Genomic DNA, 15,549 nt, shown 5'->3' with positions numbered 1-15,549 from the left:
CAAAACTTTATTTATTGATTTTTTAACAATAAGTTAAGAGAACGTCATAACAGTTGAAGCTTTTATACAATTTTTTGTTTGTAGACTTTCAGCTTGTCAGGGTAATATTAATCCTATTACAAGTTTTAAATTTACTTTTTAAATTTTCATTGTAAAAATAAAAATAATTTTTAATCAATTTTTGTTGATTTTACTTTCTTTTTTTTTAAAAAAACAACCTGTTCTGATTAAGGAATCAAAGTGTTCCAATTTAGGGAACCAGTTGTCATGATTGGAACAAAATGGTACCTATTAGGGAACTATAGACTCACTTCTCTTTTGCTCAAACAAACGATTCATAATATCACTTGATAACTCAATCAGTGACATTTGAATACATTTCTTAAGGGTAACAAATCTTGAAATTATATCTAGTAAGCTGTTCCAACGTGTCTTAGAGTCTAAGATTAGCTGCAGCTTCTTTCCAAACTTAGACTGGACATGCTTTTGCAGAATCATGTAATTTTTAACTGGAGACTTTCGAAACAATCTGACACATTTTTTGACCTTGTTGATGAGTTCTGTGACATCCTCCCTGATCATTGGAAGAGCTGATGCAGCTGCTTATGCTGAAACTTCTAATCCTCCTTCCTCATCGCTGTCATCATCTTCTTGGTCCTCTTCTAGAATAGTGACTTGCTCAGGTGTGCCATTATCTGCTTTCCTAGTTTGCCTATATAGAACATCACAGACAGCCAGGTGGATTCCCTGTGCGAGGCAGAGCTAATGGTCTGGTAAAATTGAGCTACCAAATTTTTGCATTACAGCAGCTCCATCTGTGGTTACAGCAACAATATTACAGGCAAAATGTAGCCCGAATTCTTTCAGTTTCTCATCAACAATTACACAACATTTCTCTGCTGGCATAGACCCATGCACCCTGATCATTCCAAGGTTCCAATAATCACCTTCCATATGAACATTTATGTTCATATATCTTCTGTTTCTAGATGAAGTATACTCATCTAGGGTTAAGCTAAATTTGCAACCACCAAGCTTCTTTTCTGCAAATTGCTGCTGATATGTTTTCTTGATATCTTCATAACGTTTCATCAGCAGAGTCTTAATTGATTTAGCATCTTTGGGCAATTTATATCCTTGTGTCTCTAGAGCTGTTCTCAAACATTGAATAGTTGAGAAAATATGATAGGGCAGCCCATCACATGAAATAAGCTCAGCCAAAACAACATCAACAGGATCCTTTGTCTTAAAAAATGAATCAATGGGTTTGATGACTTTGAGTTTCCTCTCAGGAGTAACAACAGCAGCAAACATGATGTTGTGCTTTGTCTTCAGGTGGTTCCTCACGGAGCTTGTGGTTCCTCATGGAGCTTGTGGTTCCTCCTTTGCACTTAATTTCTTAGTTGCAGAGCTTGCACTTGGCCAATTCAGGTTCTTTTGAGTGCAAAAAGTTTATCCAAACTGGTGCGTTATCCTTGTGGACCTCAGAAAATGACATTTTCATTTTTGCGAAAATTTGTTTAACTTTTTTACATCACAAATTGCAGTAACTTACTGTTAAAGTTCAAGTGGAAGCAAATTGAATGTTTTCATTCATTTTCTCGAACAACTACACATCAAGAAAAGTGTTTGCATAGGTACTATGCAAAAAAATTTTATTTCCAATAACAATGCAATTTTATTTCCAATAAAATTGCATTATTATTGGAAATAAAATTTTTTTGCATAGTACCTATGCAAAAAAAATTTATTTCCAATAACAATGCAATCAATTAAATCAAATTATGGTTAAAAGTATAGTAGGGTTGTTGTTGGTTAATAAATATTTATTCCTAAAGTGTTCCAATTAAGGCAACTCTCCCCTTTATCATGTTGGTTCTCAAAGCAAAATTATATAACAATTTCAAAAATAATTATCATTTAAAAAAACATCGTTTAGATAAAAAACAATAATAAAAAATTTTTGTAAAAAATACAAATTTTTAATTTTTATTTGAAATTTGTCATTTTCTAGGCAGCTAAACCAAGAATAATAATTTTTTTATAAAACAATGATAATTTTTGAAATTTTTCAAGAAATTTTAAAATAAACTGAATCTTTTAGTTTGTCTAAGTGCTTTTGTCTGTTAAGATAATATTGATCTGTGCTTGCAAGTTAATATTATTAAAAAATTATTTTTAAATTTAAAAATAAAATCAAGATCTGTAAACTAAAGGTAAACTAGAAATTAAATCCATTACCAAAAACCAGCGAGAAAAAAAAAATCAGCAATTTTGGATGAACTATTTTTGACCATGAGTTTAAAAGGCTGAATTTAAAATGTTAACATCACTAAGAGCAACCCTCCCCTTAAAATTAAAAATATACTGATTTATTAGTTAAGTATCAAATAAATAAAAGTTAATCTATTGTACACAAAACCATTAAGAAAATATAGACCTGCAATGGAACACTTCCTAAACCAATAAAGCGCTTTGGATATTTTGCTATTGTTTGGGCTAAGTCATTATTGAACATCTGACAAAGATCTAGTGTATCTTCAGGTTTAGCCTAATAATGAATAAACAATAAAACAAATATATTTGACAAATTTTACATTACAAAGTTGATATCAAAAAGTTTTAGAATTAAAAAAATATATATATTAACAATATTGTAATAATTAATTGCAGTAAATAACTGAGTTTTTTTGGAGTTAAAATTCACAACCACTGCGAGCCCCAAGCTGTTACAGTGGAAAGATCAGGTTTAAGATCAACTTCCTGTTCTTAGCGATAAAAAGGTAATGATAGTCTTTTTGTCAAGACTAGAGAATACAGTTGGATCATCAAGACTAGAGAATATAGTTGGATCACCAAGACTAGAGAATATAGTTGGGTCATCAGCAAATAAAGCCACTTTAGATTGTCAGGAAGATCATTAATATAAATAAAAACGAATATGAATATGAACTTTATAAGTTAACAAAATTTTAAAATTTTATATGACATTTCCATTTATATTTCATTAAATAAAATTAGGTTTATATATGTATGCTTATGCTTGCATGTATGCAATATATTTTGCTCCCTGTAATTTTGAAAGACCAGACACTTTTTCAGGCAAACTATAGAAATATAAAGAATATTAAATTTTTTTTTTTTTTGGTTTTTCTTTCTAAATAAATGGAATCACAATCACAGGATCAAAAATAGTAGATATCTCAGAAATTACTGGAAATAAAGAAGAGTGTTGGCCTTCATGAAGAAATGAAGAAGAGTGTTGGCCTTCAAGGACAACTATAATAAAATTATAATAAAAGCATAAACTTTTTTTGATTCATTTTCAGGTTCTGATTTCATAAGTTTCTCATGTCTACTTAACTTTATGTAGTAAAGATCTTTTAACTTGGTCCTAAAGTAAAAGTAAAGTGAAATGAACTAGTAAAAGTGAAGAATCATGGGATATGAAAGAAACTATGGGAGCATGTAATAATAGTTTTATATTAATACTTAGTTATCAATTAATTTATAAATTTTCAAGTTATGCATAAAAATCTTAAAAATGAAAGACTAAATATCAATGATGAACTTATGTAATTTATGTTTAGTTAAAGCACCAATACTTTGTCATGTGACAGCCTTTCCACTAGTTTACTTTAGCCTTTCAACTAATTTACTTTACAATGGTTTGCTGTATTTGTTTGTTTTTTTTGTTTTTTGTAATTCTGGAATTATCTATCACTGTATCATACGAAATATTATTCAAAAAAAACTGAAATACAATATAAAATACTCACCCAATAACTAAACATAACTGGTACAGTGGAAAGAACTTGAACAGTAACACCTAGATAGAAATGCATATATATATACATATATAATGAGTCATGGTAAGTCTGACCACATTGACCATTTCTATACTTGTTCTTTAACTCATTTAAAATCATTAATCAATTTTAAGTCATTTTATTTCAATAATTTTTAGTAAGTGGTAGAAAATAAAAATCTGTCAAATCTTTGTTTTGAGTTAACAATTAATGTTCAATACTTTATAACTTCTTATTGTTAATTTATTACCTTCTATTAAAAAATGGGTACAGACTTTTTTTTTATTAAGCTTTTATTTAATTTTTTTCCAGACCATTTGCAGATTATTAGAACCCTTGCCCCATTAATTAATTTTGAAGAAAATAAAAGTTTAAATGTAAAATCTTTTTTCATAAAAGGAAAAAAATTGTCTCTTTAATGCATAAAGATTTAAACTACGACAATTCACTTCAGAAATGCTGCCAGATAAGTATTTCGGCCACTAAGGTGTGTTGTTGAATAAATGTTTCAACACTATTTAATAAACATAAAAGGACAAATAAATGCTATAAACCAAAATTAAGGAGATGTTGCCGCAATGCAATTTTCAAGTAAAAGTACAACTGTAAAATTTGATACATGTTTTAACATTACATAATTTGAAGTTTACATAAGTTACACATTTGCATACACTTTTGTTCACATTTTCTTATAAAAAAAGTGCTGCAACTCTTTCTTGCCATTAACTTAGGTGTAATGGCTGCCATGAGTTTCGTGTTAAACATTCACGAATGAGCATTATTAAGTTGATCAATATATAATATGATATATATTTATGTGTGTGTGTGTGTGTGTGTGTGTGTGTGTGTGTGTGTGTGTGTGTGTGTGTGTGTATATATATATCAATCCTCGGAATTAGGAAAAATGAGATTGGTAATAATTTTTTTAAGTGTTTGAGGTCAGCCTAACTGCCGACCTCAAACACTTTTAGGTCAGCAGTTAGGCTGGCATTGCCAAATGCTGACCCTGATTCTAGGGGCTGATATATATATATATATATATATATATATATATATATATATATATATATATATATATATATATATATATATATTTATATTTATATTTATATTTATATTTATATTTATATTTATATTTATATATATATATATATATATATATATATATATATATATATATATATATATATATGTATATATATATATATATATATATATATCCCACCTCACTTCGAGCACTGTATATATATATACAGTGCTCGAAGTGAGGTGGGATGAGGCGAGATGCCATCCCGTCACCTTTTTATAAAGTATAAACCATCCTGCCACCTTTTTATAAATCTCTATATATAACAATGATTGGACGGGATGGTATTTTTAACTTACCGAATACCATCCAGTTACTTTTTTTTTTCCGCTTCGTGCACTGTATATGTATATATATGAATTATTGATTAAGTAAAATAAATTTACCCTGGTATGGGGCATTGATAATTTAAAATATAAATAAATTTATTAAAAGAAAGTTTATAATCAAGATAAAAAATATTAAACACCCTTGCTTTTATAAAAAGTAAAATAAGGTCTAAAAATTAAATTAATTTAATTTTTAGACTTTATTTTTTGTTAGTTTGTATTCTTCCAAATAGAGTGCGTTAACCAATTATCTAAAGTTACTTCTTGATAGAGGAAACATTCCCTCATGGTTTCCAGATGTACTCTAAAAATGGTCAAGCATTGCTACTTGTGTTTCATGACAAGTTGTTAAGAAACTGTTTGAAAATACATCTGACTTCTTTGAAAAGCGACAGATTTATATGTGCAGTTAAAATTTTATTTACCTTTAATATTATTTGATTTACTTTATTATACAATTGATGATGCAACATACATATATTAATTGAACAGCATTGGTTGCTAGTAGGTGGCATAATTTATTCAGTAAGCTTATACATCCTTTGATTTTATTATGTTTCAAATAAAAATTATTGTTTTGTAAATGAGTTGAACCAATGTAAACTCCAAAATAATTGTATGATAGGTATTGTGTACTTAAATATTATTATGAGGTTTTATTCAAGTACATCTTGAAAGTTTTCTTGCAGTTCCAAATAGCTTCAATTTTTCTTTTTTGCATGTTTAAAAAGAGATCATTTATTTCTATATTCTAAATATAATTCAGGTAGTTGATTTAATTCATGTAAAAAAAATTTCTTTAATTAATTGTTTGTAATTTTGTGCTATATAAATGATCATCAGCATATTTTATTATTAAGTTTTAAAACATCATTGAACTAAATTAAAAATAGCAAAGGTCCGAGTATAGAACCTTCTGAAACTCATCTTGTAATTTCATCCTGTTTTTGAGAGCTGCATGAAATTACAAGATGAGTTGATTATTTATAATTAAATGCAAATTGGTGATTGCATGATAAATTATTTTTCTACAGATATTCACAAACTTGCCAATGAACTATTCTCTCAAAAACTTTAGATATTATTGGAAAGACAGAGATTGATTTCTAGTTATCAAAATTTATTTCCAGGTTTAGGTACAGGTAACCTTAGATGTTTTTCAATCTTTAGATATTATTCCTATTTTTATTTCAAAACAAATACATGTGATAAAAAAACTTATATTGTAACTTTACTGTCTTGAGTAGATATAAATAGAAATTATCATTATTAGCAGATTTTTTGGTATGTAGCCTATAAAATAAGTTGTCAACTTTAATGATCTATTGATTTGATAGAGTAAATTTGCATATCAGTAAGTCATTTTTAGGGTACTTTAAAATAAGGAAACTACTTTTAAGAGATAGGGTGAATTTACATTAAGAATATTAACAAAAATATTTAAAGTCTAAACATAAAAAAAGCTGATTTCAACTTTGTTGATATATTCTTTTAACATATTAATTTATCAAAACATTTTGTAACAAATTGGTATAATTATAATTAATATACATTATTGATTACAATAAAAAAATGTTATTATTAAAAAAAGTTGTTTTTTTAGGATTTTTAAGGTTTTCACATTTAGATATTTTAACAAACTTATATGAGACATATTTCAATTCAGATCAAGTCATCCTGCTACTGATGATATATAATTCAATACAACCTGCTTCATATAGGGCAGGTGAGGCAGGTGAATAAAAATACACATTCTTGATTTGCAAAAAACAACATCATAAAAGACTTACAAATCTAAAAAACTTTAATTCGTTTTTTTTTTTTCATTTAAATTAGAAAATGACTATTTAAAACATGCCCCGTACAAGTGTAAAAACAAAGACATTAAACTTTAAAAAAAATTAACTATATTTTCAATCTAAATCAGAAAAACAACCACAGTTTGCTGTTGTCCTTAAGAAAGAAAACGAAAAAAAATTTATTTTAAAAACTGTAAAAATCTTTGAAAAACTTGAGCAGGTTTATATCAACTCTGATTTAACCTGAAAGACATAATGCTAAATTATTAGTAGATGAGAAATTTTGAAATCTAGAAAAAAATTTAGAAAAAATTCAAACTTTGGCTTATTATATTAGAATACGCATTGATAGAGTTAAAATTGCTAAATAGCACAGGAATAATAACTGAAATCTAATCTATCAGTTAGTAGTAAAGTTCTGGCCAAAAGCAACTGGATTAAGCTATGCAAAAAAGTAAAAACTGTGAAAAGAAGTCATAAATATTTAATCTACTTAAAACAATTTAATTCCAATAACAATGCTAAAATTTCTTCACAAAAAAATGCAATTAAAACATTTTTTGTTTATCTTTTCAATGGGCGATTCCATGTGAAAACATCCAAATTTTTTTGAAAATGCAACCCTAAGTCTCAGATTTTGCTGATTTTTAAACCACTTAAAGAATGTAGTAAATTATGAACATCCTGAAAATTTTATTGTCTAATTTCAATTGGTTTCTTAGATATAGCTATTTTAAGTTTGCCTCCAACCAACAAAAATCTGCCATTTTTAAAAATGATTTTGGTCCTAGTTTCCGTTACATGTGTGTTGGAGAGCTGAAAATTTGTACCTTTACATATTGTGGGCCAACGAATCCAATGAAACAACAAAAATATTTAAATACGAACATAACACCTAAAATCTAAATGTTTACCACAATTTTACTGGGGCGAGTCCAATCACAAAAATGCCAATGTAGTTCATTTTTTTTTTTTTTTATTTAGAACTTGTCCTGAATAGTTAAGTTATAGTTTTTGCAAAGAATTGGAGAGTGGTCTTTTATAAAACAGAAATAAAAACATGGTCAAATCTACTTAATTTTTAGTGCTTAAAAACAGGTATTTTGATAAATTAAACGAGAAAAAAAAAGATGTAATTTGACAGTTTTGTAACTGAAACAGTTTTGGCTATATCGAAATGTTCTTTTAGATGTTGCTGATTTGTTGTTTCTGTTTTTTTAATAGTTTTATTATTTAGAAACGTTAATAATATTGTAAAATTAAAGTTAGAATGCTCATTAATGATGTAAAATTTTTTAATCCTGAACAACCTTGACCTCATGAAAACATTGAATAAATTATACATTTTTCATGCATCTTTTTTAGGGATAATAAATAATAGTACACTGATAAAATGGAATCTTGTGGATTTGGAAACATTTTAAATGATGAATGTCACAAAATACGTTTCGTTCGAAAACAAGGATTAGAAAATTTTTGTAATCTAGAAAAGCATTTTCAAGATACTTATATTTGGAGGTCTGGCTTGCTTGAGACTACATCATATGAAGAAATAAAGACAATTTTTATAAGTTTTATGTTTTATAAGAAATAAATTTAAGTATATTTGAAGATATTTTTATTTCTGTTTTAAGGCCGCAACCTGATTCTTTGTAATAACTCTAACTAAACTATTTAATACAACCTCTGAAAAAAACAACTAAATTTGTGATATAATTCTCCCCCTTTGAAACTATAATTTTTTAGGATCAGATTCTATAAAATTACAAAGAAAACAGAAACAGCTAGTCAACAACAACTAAAAGAACAGTTTGATGCTGCCAAAACAGTTTCAGTTACAAAACTGTCAAATTACATCTTTTTTTCTTTCTCCTTTAATTTATCAAAATACCTGTTTTTAAGCACTAAAAATTAAGTAGATTTGACCATGTTTTTATTTCTGTTTTATAAAAGACCACTCTCCAATTCTTTGTAATAACTATAACTTTCAGGAAAATTTAAAAAAAAATAACTATTTAGGAAAAATTAAAAAAAAAAAATTAAAAAATTGAGCTACATTGGCATTTTTGTGATTGAACTCGTCCCAGTAAAATTGTGGTAAACATTTAGATTTTAGGTGTTAAGTTCGTTTTTAATTATTTTAAGTTGTTTCATTGGATTTGTTGGCCCACAATATGTAAAGGTAAAAATTTTCAGATTTTCCACACACATATAACAAAATTCAGAAATGCTGCCAGATAACTATTTCGGCCACTAAGGTGTGTTGTTGAATAAATGTTTCAACACTATTTGATAAACAAAAAACTTTATAAAAGGACAAATAAATGCTATAAACCAAAATTAAGGAGATGTTGCCGCAATGCAATTTTCAAGTAAATTAAAACTGTAAAATTTGATACTTGTTTTTAATTTAATTTTATTTTATAAATCTTTATTTAAAATTGATTAGCATTACAAGTAATGAATTGTACAATTTTATCTGTCCTTTAATATCAAGTTTGCTAAGAATACAGGGGAGGAATATTATTTATGCATCGAAAAGGCAGTAGAGCTTCCAATATTGCTTGGGAGGTAGATATATGTAATTTGATATATAACCATTTTTTTAAATGGTGGATTTTTTTGGTTTAAGGCAAACTTAAATTAGTTATATCTTAGGAACCCATTGAAATTAGACGATAAAATTTTTAGGATGTTCATAATTTATTACAACCTTTAAGTGGTTTAAAAATTAGCAAAATCTGAGACTTAGGGTTGCATGCCCTGGATGTTTTCACATGGAAGGGCCCCAATGTTAAAGGTCTTGCCAATAAACTTCATAAGTTTTATTTATATGCTGAGGCTACTTAACCTGCTGGAATTTGGTTTTGTGAAACATTTTTAATAATGAACTTATCAAAATTATATATTATTTTGAGTTCAAAATATTATTTAGTTTATCGCAAAGACTATATAAAAATTGGCAGAGGAGTCAAAGTGTAGAAATGAGGATTTCAAGCTTTGAGATTTGAAGATTTTATCATTAAATCTCAAAGCCTCTGTCTTATTACTGTTATCATCCACCTTATGCAGTAACAGATGTTCCATATCTTGAATCAATTATTTATAATTTACACTACTGGGTGTCTCAGTTGTTTATTGTTGGTGACTTCAGATTACCTAAAATGGATTAGTAGAATTATGTTTTGCTGAACATAAAGTGTCACAGGATTTTTTAAATTTATTAAATGAATTTGGTTTTCACTAGTTCATTAAAGAACCAACACATAAAGCAACTTTTTTTATTTTTAATAAAATTCTATATAAAAAAATCTTTTAAGTGATATCTATATTTTCTATAAATATGAATGATTTCAACCACTGTAACATAAACCTGATGTTTTTAAAACTTTGCTAATACAGATGTAGAAGGTCTTCAGTACTGTTTATCAAATATAAATTGGGATATTAGGTTTTCTTTGTCTTTACAATGGAGGACTACTAGAGCATTTGTTTGAGGCATTTTGGTACTGGTATTTGTCAATTTATACTATTAGGGAAAAATATTGTAACAAAAATTAGAAATCACTATTCAAAATACATTTAAGTCGAAAAGTAATTTTTGCAATTATTTATTGCAGTTTATTATTTGCAAATAACTATGCAAATATTAAATCGATTATCCCTAATAAGATTTATAATCTTATAGACAATAATTTTTTGTGAGAGACTTTTTTATTCTTTAGATTTTAATTTCAAACTTTTAATCTCTCTTAAAGAGATTAAAACAAAATCTAGAGAAAAGATAATATTTACAAGTTAGTAAGTCATTTAAGTGTCACAAAAATAACAATAATAATCTAACTTCCAGTAATATAGATATTGCTAATTTGTTAAATAGTCACTTTGGAAGTTACAGAATATAACAGTTACCTTCTTAATATTGACAGTTACCTTCTTAATATTGACAGTTATGCCAAAGATTCAATAAGTATTGACACCATTACCTTTTCTGAAGAGTCAGTGCATAAAACCTTGGTGAAAATTAAATCCAACACATCTTATTATTCTGATGGTATACCCAAATCATAGCCACAATATAACTGTTGCTCTTCATCGAATTGTTCATTGCTTAGAAACTTAGCAATGCTAATTGCCTTCAGTAAGCATTCTGCACATAGATTAGCACCTGCTTCAATGCAGCATAGCATTAATTTTAACTTCAAGTTAGGTGATAGTAATTGGTCGCCTAACCCAAAGAATCCTGGATTAACTATGGACTGCCAACTAAACTACAAAAAACACATTGCTAGAATTATCCTCATAGCAATTAGGCCAAAAAAGATTTGTCAAGAAAACTGCTAACCTTATTAGTTTAAGCATAACTGCAAAAAGGGTGTTGGTTTAGATTCTTATGAGCTCAGATGTGATTTAATTAAATGCTTTAAAATAATGCATAAATTGGTTCGTACAGATAAAAGTTATTTTTCTGAAATTAACAATAATAATTATGTGTGGCCATTTTTATAAGATACACAAGCAAGAATAATGACTCGATGTTTGCAAATAACGCTTTCCCAACAAGATGCTAGTCTTTGGAATAGTCTGACATCAGAAGATGAAAATGCTGATGTTTGTATGTTTAAGAGTGCAATTAAATTCTCCATTTTTGACCAACACTGCTAATATAGATAAAGTTTATCTGTCTTAATTATAAACTATAATTAGAAGGGCTAAAAAAATGATGGCTAAAATAACTTAGCTGACATCTAATGTTTTATTTTTATTATACAAAAAATGTTTACCTGTATCGTCCATTTCTTTGATTCTTGTTTCTGGATCATAGCAGTTGGAACTAATTTTTCTAAAAAACTCTTCATCTTTCATCATATTACAGCTACCCTAATGAAAAATTTTATTTTTATCTTCAGTTAGACACTAATGTCTTTTTGTGTTATTTATTAAGTTATCTCTTTAGAATTTTTTATAGTTATATATTTACTTTGTTTTATAGACACTATTGAATAAAGAATAAAAATCTTTTCATTATTGTAAACCCTACTAAAACTTTTTTTTTGCTCCTTTTTTTACTATATTTTTTTGTTGGTTTTGAATGTTTTTGCAAAAACAGCCAAAGTATTGAAAGTAAATTATTAAGAAATCTTATAACTTACATCAGTGCAATGATTCAGTTGGATCCATCCACCATAGCCATATCTCTAATTTTTGAGATAAATATTTCACTATAAGACACTTTGAGTGTTCAAAATAAGAAGTTTTATACACAACAGTAGAATAATATTAGTAAACTAATAATAAATAGAATATATTTAAAAAAACCACCTGCTTCAAACAAGGCCATTCCTTTGGCAATATATGAGAATGCAAATCAATTTTAAATGCCATGTTGCTAAATTTTAAAAATTCAATTGTGTTTAAAAGCTAAAAAATAAAACTGTAAATCATTGAGGATCTCTATCCACAAGTTAACTTCAATCAAAACTTGTTAAAAAGAGATAATAATCAATTAATTAAATTCATCAACACCTCAAGGCCCAAAATAATAAATATACAGTAAATTTTAATACTAATTAAATAATAAAATTGAATATAAACAAAAATGTTTATAAATATAAGTCAGCTTTATCATAAACATAAGTCAACTTTAACATCAATGGATACTGCAGTAATCTGTCAAATTTCACAAATAATGAGATTCTTACTGTTCTGCAACAGTATCAAGGAGTATTGTTGCTTAAAAAATAACCATATGATAGTGTTCTGGCTTTTGGCATGACTCAATTATCGGCACTTTTCATTTCTTATCACAAATTTCATATTTACTTAAAAAAAAATTATGAAAGAGATATTTTTTTGAAATTTGAGAAAAAAGCAACTATTGATTTTTGAGCTTAAAAAAAGAACGAAAAAGAAAAGATAATTAATTTTAATTATCTTTAATTTTTTATTTAAAAACTTTAATTTTTAATTAGATAATTAAGAAAATATAAACTATTAACTAATTTAAAAGCTATAATTTTTAGCTATTCTTAATCAAGTTAAGGCATTAATTCCTATAACAGTGAGAACTATTTCAATTTTCTATTATATTATTTAACATTCTAAGACTAAAATGACATTATAGGTAACTTGCAATACTATTTTAAAATTGAGAAAATAACTTTAGTACTGGAATATAAACTTCTTATGATTTTTTTTTTTTTTTGAAACTAGAGTGCTAGTATTTTTGACAACAACTCAATTAAACTATAATAATAATATACTTTATAGTTTTGTATTTATTGTACAAACAAAAAGCAAAATTAAAAAAAGAAAAATAATTGCTGTTTAGGTTCTCTAGATTTGAATTAAAAGTGATGCCAATAATTGAGTTGCGAGTGCCAACAATTGAGTCAAAGTGCCCATAACTTGGGACAGCAAACAAAGACTTTATTTGATTTTAAATTTGCCAAAGTGAGTTTTTAGTGTTTATTATATGACACGTAGACAATAAAATTTGGCAGAAAAAAACGCCACAACTGATCATTAAACTAGTATCTACTTTTCCATAATGATTCAACACAGCTAATAGTAATAATAATGACAATAATGCATAGACGTAATCAGTAAAGAAAGATACTTTGATACAGTAAAATATTAAAAATTAAAAAAAAAATTATGGTAATAAACTATTTTGTTTTTACTCCTTAGTAGATATGTCTAATAAAACAGTTCTTTTTAAGAGACTACTTATCAAATTCAGATAAGAGAATACCAGAAAAAGCTTTTCTGATATTCTCTATTCTGAACTTGATAAATAGTCTTTAAAAGAATAAATTCACAGACTAATTTAAAAAGTCTTTCTCAAAATCATTACTTATCAAATCCACTGACAAGTGTCAAGGTATAAATTCTGAATTAGTATCAATTCCATTGACTTTATTTTCAAAATTTATTTATAAAATAAATAAAAAAGTGTACAGAAGAACATTTTTTAAAAAAAAACAACCGCGCACAGTAGTCTACCGTCAACGGGATAAGTATATATAGTCTGGACGCTACGTATAATTTTTTCTTGGAAATGAAGTGGACGTTACAAAAACTACTTAAATAGTTGGCGCTACAGCAGTTTCCCCCCCCCCCCCCCTTTTCTTTTTTTTATTGCTGATTATGATAGAGAATTTTATGCTGATTAAGAATCGTATAAAAACATAGGTCTGAAAATCAACAAAAAGTGCTCTAATTCGCTGTTGAAGTTTAAAAAATTACACTAAAAAACGCTAATAACGCTAATAATTTTTTTAAAACGTTTTACATCAAAGTTTACATTTTGAAATCAATCACTTAGAAAATATTTTTTTAATTACGTAACCCGGTTTTTATTGTCGTCAAAATTAAATTATATTTAAATTAAATTAAATATTTTTATTAATATATTTTATATACTTTTAATTAATTTTTTAAAAATTAATTTAAGATTTTGCTTTTTAAATGTACATAAATCGACTGAAAAATAGGGATTGACGCAATTAAATGTACATGCATCGACTTAAAAATAGGGATTGGCGCAATTGAATGTACATACATCGACTGACAAATAGGGATTGGCACAACTAAATGCACATACATCAACTGATAAATAGGGATTGGAGCGAATAAAAGTACATGATTTGAGACAGGTTTAGGGTTTAAGCCAGAGATAAATCAGAAAACGATGCGCTCAGCATTTTTTAACAGTTTTGCTTTACATTTTTCATAGAAACCAGGCTTTTTCAAATTCATTGTTGAAAAGAATTTCATTTATAACCGAGTATGAAAAAATGGCAAGTATTAGCGTTTTTTAGTGTAATTTTTTAAACTTCAACAGCGATTTAGAGCACTTTTTGTTGGTTTTCAGACCTATGTTTTTATACGATTCTTAATCAGCATAAAATTCTCTATCATATCCAGCAATAAATAAATAAAAAAAGGGGGGGGGGGGGGAATCTTGAGAATCTTGAATCTTGAATGAGAAAAACTTTATCTTGAATGAGAAAAACTTTACATGCCTTTCTGAAAGTGCTTATGGGTCAAATTTGGGCCCTTATTTGGTACTGATGACGTCATGCTGATATATTTTTTTTTTAAATCAAACTAAAAAATACATATTTAAGTCAAACGTTAGATAACCTCTTGAGAAAACCTTATAATAAATAATAATATCTTGAGAAAAAACTTACGAGCAATTCTGAAAGTGCTTAAAGGGTCAAATTTGAGCCCTTAAAGCACTTTTAGGTACTGATGATGTCACGCTAATAATTTTTCCAAATTTCGTGAAAGAAAAAAAATAACCAAAACGAATTTCGTGAACAGATTTTTAAAAGGGAAAATACTACAAGGGTCGAAGTTCTTGATAGATGACTTCATTTACGTCCCAATCATTTGTGTTTTCACAAGACGAACAGTTGCACAAATCAGTACAAGTCAATGCATGCGAACGACAAAGACAAACAAGTTTTTCACATTTTGACTTTTTACACGCACAGAAAATTAATTGCAAAACATCT

The 15,549-nt window shown here is 27.1% G+C and overlaps 1 protein-coding gene across 1 annotated transcript in view; it reads right to left on the bottom strand.

Moving 5' to 3' along the window:
• Positions 1-12,460, bottom strand: part of LOC100210097 (2-amino-3-carboxymuconate-6-semialdehyde decarboxylase) — a 29,093-nt gene extending 16,633 nt beyond the window's left edge. The window contains exons 1-5 of the mRNA XM_065805497.1: positions 12,347-12,460; positions 12,178-12,222; positions 11,809-11,905; positions 3,780-3,829; positions 2,441-2,551 (exon numbers count right to left, since the gene is read on the bottom strand). Of these exons, the coding sequence (XP_065661569.1) occupies positions 2,441-2,551; positions 3,780-3,829; positions 11,809-11,905; positions 12,178-12,222; positions 12,347-12,409 (366 nt within the window). The 5' untranslated portion in view covers positions 12,410-12,460. The remainder of the gene's footprint in view (positions 1-2,440; positions 2,552-3,779; positions 3,830-11,808; positions 11,906-12,177; positions 12,223-12,346) is intronic.
• Between the last annotated feature and the right edge of the window lie 3,089 nt (positions 12,461-15,549).

The sequence above is a fragment of the Hydra vulgaris genome, chromosome 09 (assembly GCF_038396675.1).
Source record: "Hydra vulgaris chromosome 09, alternate assembly HydraT2T_AEP".
In the NCBI taxonomy this organism is placed as follows: Eukaryota; Metazoa; Cnidaria; class Hydrozoa; order Anthoathecata; family Hydridae; genus Hydra; species Hydra vulgaris.
The sequence above is the reverse complement of the archived record's forward strand: the minus strand, read 5'-3'. Positions and strand labels throughout refer to the sequence as shown.